This window comes from Mizuhopecten yessoensis, unplaced genomic scaffold (assembly GCF_002113885.1).
Source record: "Mizuhopecten yessoensis strain PY_sf001 unplaced genomic scaffold, ASM211388v2 scaffold7915, whole genome shotgun sequence".
In the NCBI taxonomy this organism is placed as follows: domain Eukaryota; kingdom Metazoa; phylum Mollusca; class Bivalvia; order Pectinida; family Pectinidae; genus Mizuhopecten; species Mizuhopecten yessoensis.
Window position 1 is genome coordinate 28,539 of NW_018407286.1, and position 14,387 is coordinate 42,925.

The 14,387-nt window shown below is 36.6% G+C and overlaps 1 protein-coding gene across 2 annotated transcripts in view; it reads right to left on the bottom strand.

Annotated features, from left to right (window-relative positions):
• LOC110454582 (sodium-coupled monocarboxylate transporter 1-like) overlaps positions 1-12,857 on the bottom strand; it is a 22,649-nt gene extending 9,792 nt beyond the window's left edge. The window contains exons 1-11 of one of the 2 annotated variants that reach the window (XM_021504170.1): positions 12,293-12,857; positions 9,132-9,200; positions 7,748-7,799; positions 5,469-5,536; positions 4,170-4,250; positions 3,248-3,321; positions 2,774-2,914; positions 2,083-2,304; positions 1,061-1,173; positions 573-643; positions 229-315 (exon numbers count right to left, since the gene is read on the bottom strand). In XM_021504170.1, the coding sequence (XP_021359845.1) occupies positions 229-315; positions 573-643; positions 1,061-1,173; positions 2,083-2,304; positions 2,774-2,914; positions 3,248-3,321; positions 4,170-4,250; positions 5,469-5,536; positions 7,748-7,799; positions 9,132-9,200; positions 12,293-12,367 (1,053 nt within the window). In that variant the 5' untranslated portion in view covers positions 12,368-12,857. The other variant, XM_021504169.1, reaches the window with a different exon arrangement.
• Positions 12,858-14,387: the final 1,530 nt, after the last annotated feature.

Here is a 14,387-nt window from a genome sequence, read left to right on the forward strand (position 1 = left end):
GGGGGGGGGGGGGCTTAATGTGGGAGGGAACCGGAGTACCTGGAGAAAACCCATGTGGCCGGGCAGGTGACCCCATACCATTTTTTCATGTCTCATCAGGGAATCAAACCCTGACCGCCTTGGTGAAAGAGGAGTGTGTAACCCACTGTGAAACCCGACCATATACGTATAGTTAATATCTTACAATTGATTTTTTATTTTTTCTTAAATTTTAGATCAAATACTCACAATCCAGTTACAGCAAGGGAAAAAGGCACCCAAGATCACAATTCCATTCAGGGATCCCGAGGCTGCTCCCATGAAACTCAGCGACGCCTGGTATTGGGAGATAATATTGCATATTACCAGTAAAAGTCTCAATGAAATTTTTAGTTTTTTAATTTTCTCCCTTCAAAATGTTCATTGGGTTGAGATATTGTCTTTGACATGTCCTTAAGATTCAGAAAAGATATCATCAGTACATGTAATACCAGACCTTGAGACTGTTCAGTATAATAAAAGCCAGTCTAACAAGTTTAAAGATAATTTCTGACTATAAAATATATATGAAAGTGGGTTGATTGTATATCTACCTGCAACACTGTTCCTTTGAGATTCTTGACAATAAAAGTGACCATGATTCCTACGGCTCCATAGACAAACACTGCAAAACATCGGGATAAGTAACACCATTAACTGCTGTGTACCAAGTAGTGATGGGACGATTAATTGATTAATCAATTAATTGATCAATTTCAGACCAAGTTTAGATTAACTGATTTCAATTTCTGATAAAGATTAATCAGAAAAATCTTGATCTACTTCTAATAATCTACATGAACTTACTATTGCTCCTTCGCCTGTTGTGATTGAATCTTTTTTCTGATGTACTAATTTTTACTCATACATACTTTCGGGTATCCAGACGAGGAGAAAAGGACCAAATTATTCAACCATTAAGAAAACAGAAAACCTCTACCCTTGCCTTGTCTTAAACTACATTTCATCAGTACTAAACTAAGAGATACATTTTTAATGAGAAAGACTAGATTTAATATACACATTTTGCGATGACACTCACCAATACTGCGTGTAATCAGTGCCTTCGTTCTTTCTGACTTGAGTTTAAAGTGAGGCTTTAGAATATCCTCCCAGGTGGTCGCACTTAGTGAACTCAGATTGGACGACAGGGAACTGGGGTTAAAGAAAAGGAAAACACTTTTAGTCAGTACCACGTGAGGCAGGATTGGAATTCCAAATATTCTAAATAACAATCTATAATTTATCGAAACAAGTTTTGGGCCATGTGGGGCAGTAATTCTGAATATTCTAAATGACAAATTATAATTCATCGAAACAAGTTTTGGGCCATATTCTAAATACATTACAGTAGAAATGAGTCAAATTTCTGGCCCTAGAAATTTTGACTTAAAAAAACAAACACCTTCATGTCAGTCAACTATTCCTACCAAGTTTCAGTAACATTAGCCCATTATAACTTCAGCTTAGATGTCATTCACTTTTAAATTTTAAGACACATTTGAACTCTTCCAATTCAAAGGTTGGAATAGTCCATTATGAAATTTCAGGGGTGAATGAGTTAAAACTGATCAAAGAAAGTGAATGAATGTTTCGAATCTCTCAAATTAGGTCCAAAAATAGATGAATTCAATTCCATTAAACAAAAACATCATATAACAGTAATTAAATTACATTGGTCATCAACTGCATTTGGGTTTTGAAACATATATTCACAGCTCAGAACAACTATTTGGATTGATATGTCTCACCTATGCCCGCTTTGACCATCAATGCATATATCAGAGAACTAACTTGAACGCAAAAACCTAATGTTGATGGAGATGCTGACAAAGTCAATGGACCATGAAACGTAGGCTGTATCCAGCATTTGATGCATGGGTTGAGATGTACTACCTAAGATGCATCTATGGTCCAAGTTCGGTTAATCTAGCACTTAATTTTATACTTTCAATACTTTGCAATTAACTTAAACGCAAAAAATTAATGTTGACACTGTCGCCGTAAAAGCAAGGCCTTAGTCTCTTGCTTCCACTTCGTGGTGGTGAGACAAAAACTACCTACCTCAGTGCCCCACTAAAGAGACACGCTATAAATAGTCCGGGAAGTCCTGGTATGTTGAGAATGTCCAGGACGAAGTGGGGAATGAGCTGGTTCTTGTTCTTTATCATGCCACTGGTCAATGGGTCACATCCCAACTGGGCATAGTATGCGAACGCAGACACACCCATCAGACACGCCCCCGTCAACAGGATAAACACGCCCAAACAATTCACAAGGATGGCTCTGGTAAAGACAAAGGTCAACAAAAAGGTCATAAATGCAAAGTCTTTTCTCACTATTTTTGGAATAAAATATATATAACTTCCTCTAAATTCAATGGCTTTCATCTCTTTGAGAGAATTCACGGACACAATGCAGTAACCTCTGATACTGGATTTTGCTGCTCTCTACACGTATCATGTCAAATATCCCATAGCTGTACGTCATTTATTTCGAATGTAAACCAAGTAATTGGCATGGTTCCCCATTGATCACACATACAATGTATGTGCTTTGTTCTTTATTGACACATTTACAAATGGGAGTTAAGTAGCCTGCTGTCTGTGTTCACAGAACTGATTGTGTATTTCTATCCTGTTGTAATGGGATACAAATGATTGCTTGTTGCAGTACATACACATTCTAAATTTATGACAGTTGACTTTATGAAGAAAGCATTAAATTATCATTTGTAAAAGATAGATCCACTTACCTTTTCGCCTCTTTAAGACTCCTGAGAGCACAGTAGCGTTGAATACTTGACTGGCTCGCTCCGTACGACCCTACCCAGCTCAAGGTCGTCCCCACAATGAGGCCCCAGAAGGTATGACGAACTGTAGGATCGGGGTCAAAACTGGAAAACAATCAGTCACATAAACATCTATTTAAACACATACGGATAGTCTCATGACATTCACTTTCGTCACGAGTTGAAAAATATTTATAATTGACCTTGCACAACCTTGACCTTTGACCTCCATCTTTCTGTGAAGTAATGAGTTAGAAAGTGATGTTTCATTATTAAGCTTATATCAGCCAACACTGTGACTAACATTTGACAATGTTTGCAGCTTTACTCTATCTCCAAAGCTGATCTGTTGGCAATCAAATTTAGTGATCTTCCTCTATTTTATTGAGAGAAATTGACTTTTGACATTTCGTTATCATGCATTTACTAGGTACTCACTTCCAAAAGTTAACTCTGTCCCATTCCTTATTCAATCTCCACACCTCACCAAACCCTCCAACCTCCAGCACCCCCTGGAGGAGAAAATCATAATAGTATTTAATAAATATATAACACCCTATCTAATTTGCAAAAGTTCTCAAAGGTACTTTAACTCACATGAATGCTAGTATTCCTATAGTGACAGTTATAAATGACTTGGATATAAAAAAAAACATACAAATCAGCATTTTACATTAGGTAACAAGATATTTATGTCCATATGCATATAAATATATGTATATACTAAAATTTGGTTTTTATATATCCTTCTTGAATTATGCCAGAATTTTTGACTTCCTGGTAGCATATTGTAAGCTATTCCACGATGTGGCTGTGACCCTGCCAAAGCACAGGTTTCCAAATATTGATGTAACTTCATCCCATACAATCTTTTTTTCCTTGGAGCAGAAAATTCTAGAACAAGAGGCCCAGAGGGCCTGTATCACTCACCTAGATATGTTTAAAGTCATTGATAATATGAAGTAAAGATATAGCAGTTAATGGTAGGTACTGTATGTACATATGAAATTTCAGAAAGATCGTTCTAGTACCTCTGGAGATATAGCGAGAACAATCTTCAAATAGGGCCCCACCCATCTGCCCCAAGGGGGGCCATACCCACTGTTTATACAAAATTCAGTCCCCTCGGCCAAAGGATGATCCCGACTAAATACGGATAAAATCCCTTTATCCTTATGGTAGAAGAAGGATTTTAAAAGTTTTACCTCTACTTTCCATATTGGGTCCCACTCCTCTGCCCCCAGGGGGCCACACCTACTATTGCCCTCGGGCAGGTGAGCTTAAAATAAGTTCTTGTTTATTTGGACTTACATCAAGGTAAGTAGGTACAATGTGAGTAGGACAAACATCAGAATCTTACCTTAATAATGATGGCCAGTATCCCCGTCATCATGATCAGAAACTGGAAGGCGTCAACCCATATCACAGCCTTGAGCCCGCCCTGTACATACATAATGAAAAGTGCTGTAGTAGAATATTTCTATTTCATGTAATTATTGTGTTATTGCATACCATTGTCACAGTTTAACTTTAGATCACGACCTCCTTAATGATGACAAATTCATCATGATGGCAAGTATTTAGTACACAGTAACCAATATAAAGTAACTAAACAAGAGAACCTTGATATAACGCCCCTCGCTTCATTTGCCACCTCGTTTACTGCCAACATCCTCCAAAGTTCCTTTTTCTTGTTTTTGTAGAATTTACCAATTTCCCTCAATTTATCGCAAAGTCCTTTTATGACACCAAATTTTTTCTCGACAAATGGTGGAAGTATATATATATATTGCACATGTGAATTAAGAAATTAATATATGGAGAACGCAGATTTTCACAGTGAAGGGTGAATATTTGATGGGGCAAAAGTTTCCCAGTGTTGAGTATTCAGTATGAACAACTGTGCATACAAAATGTTTTGTGTATGAACCCATCTTATACATCCTATTGTCATGTAACAGTAAATTAGAGAGCTGTGTGCTTCCAGCAGAGATCAAATCAGTGCCCCCCTGCTTCCCAATCTTCAGCTCTAATGATTAAGCTAAAGAGAAATTCCCTGTAGTGTAGAGCTAGAAAATGACTATAATCTGTAATGTGTATTTAAAAAAAGTTTTGAACCGGTGAGTCCCAGCTTCCAAGCCTGAAGATCAACGTGGCAATTTAGCTAAAGGGAATTTCCTCTATGAAAGTCTTATATTGCTATGATTCATACTTATACTATATGATTGATAAAAATGCATAAAGGTTGCTTGACATGCAAAATAACAAAACCTAATGCATAATGCACAACTCTGTCTATGGATGTAATAGAATTGTTCTCACTTAAATTGGGAATTCAGTCCAAAAAAATTATAAACCGATTATGCAATCGATTATTGATCAGTTTATTACTTGTGATTACCAACCAATTATCAATAATGATTTTAAATCAACTAAGGATCTCACCACCTAAAAAACTTCAGATCTTTTTCAAAACGAATCAAAAACTTTTTAAATCATGGGGGAAAATAGGAAAATGGAGGAAGCCCTCTGAAGAGAGTAAGAATCACACCGCTGTCATTATCTTAAAAGTTGAATTTCATCTTAGAAATTTTTTCCATCCAACATATCAATTTGGAAATTAAAATTGGGTTCTGGGTATTAAACACACTTCACTTACTAGAAATGTGTACAGGGTACACACAACACCGATCGTGACGAAGGACGCCCACTCCGGGAAACCAGTCACTGAAACAAAGACATTAATACCACGCTACGTTATACACTGCCCTGACAATATTTATTGATAACTTCTCTCTACGAAATGAAAAGCTTTCTCTATCACTCAAGTCTAACAAAATAACAAACTATGCCATGCACTGCCCTGAAATATTTATTGATAAGTTTTCTCTCAGGAATGAAAAGCTTTCTCTATCACTCAAGTCTAACAAAATAACAAACTTTGTCACGCACTGCCCTGACAATATTTATTCATAACTTCTCTCTACGAAATGAAAAGCTTTCTCTATCACTCAAGTCTAACAAAATAACAAACTTTGTCATACACTGCCCTGACAATATTTATTGATAAGTTCTCTCTACGAAATGAAAAGCTTTCTCTATCACTCAAGTCTAACAAAATAACAAACTTTGCCACGCACTGCCCTGAAATATTTATTGATAAGTTTTCTCTACGAAATGAAAAGCTTTCTCTATCACTCAAGTCTAACAAAATAACAAACTTTGTCACGCACTGCCCTGAAATATTTATTGATAAGTTTTCTCTAAGGAATGAAAAAGCTTTCTCTATCACTCAAGTCTAACAAAATAACAAACTATGCCATGCACTGCCCTGAAATATTTATTGATAAGTTTTCTCTCAGGAATGAAAAGCTTTCTCTATCACTCTAGTCTAACAAAATAACAAACTTTGTCATGCACTGCCCTGACAATATTTATTGGTAAGTTCTCTCTCAGGAATGAAAAGCTTTCTCTATCACTCTAGTCTAACAAAATAACAAACTTTGTCATGCACTGCCCTGATATATTTATTGGTAAGTTCTCTCTAAGGAATGAAAAAGCTTTCAAGTTTTTCTCCGTCACTGTATCACTGTATAATACACTTTCCGGGTAGTGTGTTATACATGTAGTGTGTTATACATGTAGAGAATCTATAAGAAATGACATGGTTTTCTAGATTGTTTTATTGACACATGTTAAACGGTACAACAACTGTCAGAATCTATGCTTCAATTTATTGAAGTGTATAAATTATACGTCAGGTTTCTGTTTCATACTGGTGATTTTTTAACAAGTTTAACAATGCTGAGGAGTAAATTTGGTTCTACTTCCTTTTGTACATCAATTTATTTATAAAAACTGCAATGAGGCCAATCAAGAAACCCTGCCTACCCTTTTTTTGTGCTTACCCTTAACTTTTTAAGGCAATTTTCAAAGAAGCACTATTAAAATCAAGATCCCTCTTCTATATAAACCATATAAATTATTTATGAAAATAAAATTTGTTACCTACCTACCCACCCTAAAGAGGTATGGCAGAAAACTGCAAATATAGCCATATACACTATATCTATGAAAGTGATGGGGTTTCCCGTACTGAAAAGAATACTTTTAACACTTTCCCATCCGAGGACCAACTTTTGAATAAACTTTTTGTGAACGTGATGTAATATGCAAAAACAAATCGTATTACAGAAAAGTGGTCCTACTTTGGGAAAGTGCTCAAAATAATGAAAAACAGGGGTGATCAAGTTTCTCTAAACTGCGACCGGTGTTTCTCGGGTTAAATAAGTTTGTAATTGCCAATATCTATATGTTTTATGTAGCCGAATGTGAAACGCAGTTAAATTGCAACTAGAAAATAAACGGTGCAGGTTCGAATCCTCCTTCAGTTATTTTTTTTTTTAAATATTTAGGCATGTGATCATTTGCCTTAATAAGGCAATGTTGTGGGGTTTTTTATCGATGGAAGATTTTGTTTACATTTTAATACATACCTAATGATTTATCAGTTTTGTTAGTAATAATTTCTTTACTATTTAGTGCAACATATTTCTATCGAAGCATGTCAACAATACCCTGTACACATGTACAGTACAGCTACGATTTGTAGGTAAGACACTATTTTTGATGAAATTTATGAATTGTTTCACCCTCCAACTAGCAATAGTAGTTATATCAAGTGCCTAAACACCAACAAATAATGCCGAAATACCAAATATGTGGTCTGTTTACAATAATCTATTCTTAGACACGGGATTCCGATATTGCTATCTGTATAAAAATACACGAGGACGTGTCATAACAGTGCACGGTTGGTGCGTGCACTAGCGTAACATAGCTTTGGGGAAATAGGCATAGCAACCCGCCATATCTCTTTTCCCAACATGTTACAGGAAACACATTTTTTTTGTCTGGCCTAAATTAATTTCTACTTACTTGCTTGAAGAGCTGTTGATGGTGCAAATGATGTGAGCCCTGAATATATCAACTGTAGAAAATAAAAAAACCAAAGTATATACATAAACATATATAGTTCTGTAATAACAGGCCCAATGGGCATGTATTGCTCACCTGCTTTTTCAAACACATACCAAAAATGTAGGTCAAGGTCATTTTCGTTCTCAAACTTTATCTCACACCATCCCAGGAAGCTACAGTACCAGCCAAGTATTATAATTCTATGCATTAAGAAGCCGTTTAAGTGTTTGACCGATTTGACCCCAGTGACCTTTGTTCGCAAAGACTTCATCAGTGACCTTCAAACTTGATCAAGATCAAATACATAAAAAACAAAACTGATAGCAACACAACTGATATTTCCTAATCTTAACATACTTTTTATTTCTGCACAGTTTTCTTAATCTATACATTTAAAATTATTTCCTGGGAAACTTTAGGTGGTTAACCAGTTACCGTATTTTACCGCAAATAAGCCCCCCTCCTGAGAAAAAAGATGGGCCAAAAGTTGGGAGGGGGCTTAATTGCGAGCAACCCCCCTGTTCACAAATGTCCGCCATCTTGGATACTCAGATGGAAAATATGAGTCTGTTACATAATTCAATAAATGTATAGACATTTAATTACCCCATATATATACTAAATATAGGTAGTTCCATGAGTACTTTTAGGATAGGCCTACCAGTTATCTATCAATGATCAGGTGAACACTAATACAATATAAATAGTATAGATATTTTTAAAAAAGAGGCACAGAAGGCAAAGTCATGAAATACTAGCTTTGCCATTTACTGACTGTAATGGGACAATTGCATAAAAATTTGAAGACATATAATGGAATCATATATGAAACCCAAGAAAAACTGCAAACATCATAATCCATGACAAGTTTATCTGTGTGACCCCTGCGACCTTGAAGGTATAGGTCAATCACTGAAACATTTCAGTAATTATATAATTCATCACAGGTAGCTTTGACCAAATACCATGACCTTAAATTTAGCTTCTTGCCAAGACAATTTCAAAAGCTTATGCTGACCTTTGACCCTGACCAATTTAAAAACTTAATTCACAAAGAGCCTTCAATAGACCCTTAAGCTTATGTTTTTTGATCCCCAAAATTAGTTTTGACTCTTGGATTTGAGTCTTCAAATTTTAGGGAAACTGATTTTTGACTTTGAAATTGCTATATGCCAAGAATAAAATTGAAATATCTAAATTAATTTATTCACTCACTCAAAAATGTTCCTTCACTCAAATACCTATCCCCATTTAAAACAAAAAAGATAACAGACTTTCATGAAACTTGAGACAATTATTGTTTAAAATTAAGACATGTATACAAAAGCAGGCCATGACTTACTGTGGAGATGATGTTGATGATGGTTCCTGTCAGTTTAGCAGCTCGAGAACTGAATCGGAGTTCAAGGTACTGCAACGGAAATAAACATAAATTTGTACAGAGGTTTGTTTAGTTCGCAAATTGGCTAGAGGGATTTACCATTAGCTCAATATGTAGTTCAGCTAAAGCAATGCAATAGTGTTGTAGACAGACCGGTGTGGGTTAATTTAAATTTAGTGCAGACACAGGTGGAAAAAGAAAAGATTTCTTCATGAAATTGCAATTTCCAGTTGACATTCACACTGACTTATAAAAAGCCATCTTAAAATCAAAATGATGTCAGATAGGACTTCTACTGACTGACGATTTACAGGGAATTAAACCACTTGTCAAGCTAGTACACAGCCAGATTAGAAACAAAGTACAAAGAAGGCTCAGTTACACTCTGTCGATTGAGCTAAGTTGTAGGGCTGTAAAGTCCCATACTAGCTGCATATTTTGAGCTATTTTCGTGTCATTTTTTTTCTAAAAGAAAATACTACAGAGTCACATTTCGTAATATATTTATCTTTTTTTTTTACAACAGAAGACATAAAAAAGTAGTTTTTTTAAAGTTGATGTAAAAAAAATGGAAATTTTACCTTTATAAAAAAAATATGTACCTCTATATATAAACTGTCTGTTTTTCGTCATCAACATGACCATAAAACCTATAGATTTATTTGACTTTGCTATATTTATATTCAAACTTAAATCATAGAAAATATAGCTCAATGCAGCTATAACTTCTATTGGTGGATATAGGTTTATATAGCTCAGTCATAATGTAGCGGAACTGGACAGGGGCGACCAGGTTACTAAACTCAATTGGTAGAACGTCCGTCTAGAGTTCGGAAGGTCCCAGGCTCAAATCCTGGTCTGGCCGTGCATTTTGCATCTCGTAAAGTTATGTTATTTTCACTAAAAGTAGTTTGGACTCAAGATTGGATTTGAAAGGAAAAGCCTGATATAATTAGTAATACAAGATATTTCTAGGAAATATTTTTGGACGCCTCTACATTTCTTTACTTGGAACTTTGAGCAACAAGTGAAAAATTATATCCGTTAATCAGAGTGGCTACGGTACAGAGGCCCGATTGGGGGTAACCCTGGGGATGTAATAAATAACCTACTTCAAATGATACTTTACCTCGTACATACTGGTCAACTTCAGCGGATAGAACAGTGGTACATAAACAACAGATGCCAACAACACCGCAAACATCTGTCCAAATGTATACAAGTAGTACTGAGTCCCCTTGGTATACACCTCAGCCGGGGCACCTAAAATCAATATGGCGGACTGGAACGAGACGAGGATGGACAGGGCCGTCGGTATCAGACTCATTTTCCTGTTTCCCATCAGGAACTCTCCGGTAGTTCTCTGTCTACCGCCTGCCAGGGCATGGTAAATACCAATTCCAACAGAAACCATGAGTAACACGACGAAAACGATCCAATCGTAAACATCGAAGACATGTGCCATGGCGATCTCGTGTCCAAAGCTTGCTGGGCCTGGAGTGCTTGGTCGAGCGTTATATGTTGTTGTGGCTCTTTACATTAGACATTGGCACCTTGCGTAACTGGGAGTGTATACCTAACAAGAAAACATTACAAATGTACATATCCGGATATAGACAGATTCGTCCTAACCTCATAAACCTACTGCTGTCGAGACTGTTGTCGCGGTGTTTCACAAACAACAAACCGGCACCACGTGTAAATCACAAGTGATGCAATAGACGTATCAACCCATAAAGTTAAGTTGCATGCAGTCAATATTGTGTCTAATACTGCAACCGTCGTCGAAGGCGCAGTACGATCCATTTGGGGCCTAACAAAATATGCTCAAATGTGCCATATGACAACCAAATTTTATTTTACACTATGAGCAGTAAGACGAAGCAATTCTAGTAAAGTTGACCAACACTGAAAACTGGTATGATTCATACAAACGCTTTGAAGGTATACCAAGATAGTAGGATTCAAACGCACTGCTGATCAAGATTATCCGATGTGAAATAGAAACAGAGAAACAGTTGCTATAGACCTCGAAATAGGATAGTTTTTGTCCATCTTTTCCATGTTTCCCCCCAGCTATAAGTAGCTTATACTTAAGTGTATGAAGTGGGCAGTTAAAAGAGTTGTCATGATGAATTGTGAGCTTAGGACCGTATGTCAAGGTTGCGTTGACTTTCATTATGTAACTTAATGTTAGACTAGCACAAGTCCTTGTGGGTACAAAGTAAAACTGACGTAGGATACGCGCCTTTCGATACAAACATACTGTCCATTTATGCCTGAACATTTAAAGAGTGGAATGAATACCATAAATGATAGAAATTAAAGTTATAACTGTTACTAAAATCAAGAAAAGGAATATCTAATTTGCTGTTTCTGGTTACAGTCTACTTTCGATTTGCAAACTGGTCTTTTGAAGCTAAAGCAAATTCAGCATTGGACATTTGGAATTTCTCGACTATTAAGGCGTTAGACAGTTAGACATACGAAAAAATCGTTTTCATTGTTTAGTCACGGAATATTCACTTTAAATATGTTCACGGTTTTAGCGGTTTTAATATCAATTGCTCCCAATGCCCTGTTAAAACATAAAACATTTTTTCATTTAAATAAAAACTAAAATGAATGAACAAGGTAACGCCTGAGTTCCTTACATTTACACTTAGCAAGTTACCATTGCAAAAACAAAAATTGACATTTCATTAAAAAAAAGATTTCCAGTAAATCCTTAAAGTTGACATTAAGTGAAAACATAATTACATTGTTGCATGCTAAGGTTAAACTTTTACCTATAATCAAAACAGTTAGTGTTGTCTTCAGTCGAATATTGCCAGGCCAAAAAAAAAATACCAGAAAACGTTCGCTATAGACCGGTAATGGGACAAACAAGAACAGTCCTTGGTCATGTTGAGTAGGTGGTAGATATACATGTATACAGTGTAGACTTTCTACCTGTCACTAAGTTTCCAGGAAATATTTGGACCCCTCTACATTTCTTTACTTGGAACTTTGAGCAACAAGTGGACAATTATATCCGTTAATCAGAGTGGCTACGGTACAGAGGCCTGATTGGGGGTAACACTGAGGATGTAATAAATAACCTACTTCAATTTATACTTTACCTCGTACATACTGGTCAACTTCAGCGGATAGAACAGTGGTACATAAAGAACAGATGCCAACAACACCGCAAACATCTGTCCAAATGTATACAAGTAGTTTCCAAGTTTCCAAGCTGTATTTAATTACTACATGTATTAGCTTATCTCCCCCTAAATGTAGTTTAAGAACTTGGGAACTGTCATCCTTTCACTTTTTCTTTGAGTGTCAACTTTTTAACAATGAAAAGCGTATTTTGTTTCAAAATTTGAATGCCTTAGATATAGATTTAAATTTAGGGATTCTTTTGTTTGGCAAACTGGATCTTTCGGTAGACCTTAACTCTTACGTTTTTAAACATGTGCATCACTTCATCAAATCCAGCAAAAGATTTTGAACGGCGCTTTTTTAAAGTTGTGTATTTGTACCTGTGTGAATATTATATATACATATACCTACTTCATGTGTATGCCTGTTATCAATGTTGACATGTAATTGTTAATTGTAACAGTATGGCGGGAGAAGGCTGTGATAAGTTGTAATAACTTGTGCCCAATCCCTTGTTCAATTTTATTGGCAATAAATATTTTTAAAGTAAATCCAAATGATCAAAATTGTAAGGGGGGGGGGCAGTCCATACAATATGTCATATAGTAAAACTGTTGGGAGTTGTTTCAAAAAGTCGTTAATAGACGGGTGGTTGCCATGGTAAAAAAACACAGAAAATTAAATAACAAAAAAAACCACTTAAAAGGTTTGTGGCCATCTCATGATCTGAAACTTCTTAACCCTAAATTGTCTTCTGTTTTTAAAGATATTTCGGAAATGTCTGCTAATGACCCGTGAAGCTAACAATATTCTTAACCACCATGCATGGCGCCGGTCATCGCCGAACTACAACTGGCATTACGTCGTCGTTACATATCAGAGATATTATGTTGATGATTTTAATAAAATACACGATGATGTTAATATTTATCTGACATTTTATCGACCTACAGCTAACACGAAAAAGAAATGATAGTATTATAACAAATCTCAAATCTCTCTTACGGTAGATATCACAACAATAAAACTGTTGGTCTGTTACAAAGATAACACTAGTTACCATAGCCACTTAGGCACTATTGCTTTTCAGGTTCACACTTGTTTTTACCCTTTCGTTTGTTTGAGATATTTTCCTTTACCGTGTTTGGTTTGTTTTTTATTGGCCCTAAAGTTCTCCTCTGTGATGATTGGCCCTACAGTCTTCCTCTGTGATGATTGGCCCTAAAGTCCTCCTCTGTGATGATTGGCCCTAAAGTCCTCCTCTGTGATGATTGCCCTAAAGACCTCCTCTGTGATGATTGGCCCTAAAGTCCTCTTCAGTGATGATTTGCCCTAAAGTCCTCCTCAGTGATGATTGGCCCTAACATTCTCCTCTGTGATGATTGGCCCTAAAGTCCATCTCTTTGATGATTGACCCTAAAGTCCTCTGTGATGATTGGCCCTAGAGTTTTCCTCTGTGATGATTTGCCCTAAAGTTCTCCTCGGTGATGATTGGCCCTAGAGTCCTCCTATGTGATGATTGGCCCTAACGTCCTCCTCCGTGATGATTGGCCCTTAGGTCCTCTTCTGTGATGATTGGCCCTAAAGTCCTCCTCTGTGATGATTGGCCCTAAAGTCCTCCTCTGTGATGATTGGCCCTTAGGTCCTCTTCTGTGATGATTGGCCCAAAAGTCCTCCTCTGTGATGATTGGCCTTAAAGTCCTCCTCTGTGATGATTGGCCCTAAAGTCCTCCTCTGTGATTATTGGCCCTAAAGTCCTCCTCTGTGATGATTGGCCCTAGAGTCCTCCTCTGTGATGATTGGCCCTAGAGTCCTCCTCTGTGATGATTGGCCCTAAAGTCCTCCCCTGTTATGATTGGCTGTTAAGAGTTCTAGTATTAATAACTATACCCATTTTCATATGATACTTTATTAAACACACTGTGGCGATTTGTCGATCTATACTTTCATTATTGATCGGAATTGTCATCATTTTTAAATTTGCCTTTCATTTGTTCGTGTGTGTGTGTGTGAAGGGAGGCGGAGAATGGGGGGGGGGGTCAGATTAATTTTGGACACGGGAAAAAAGTG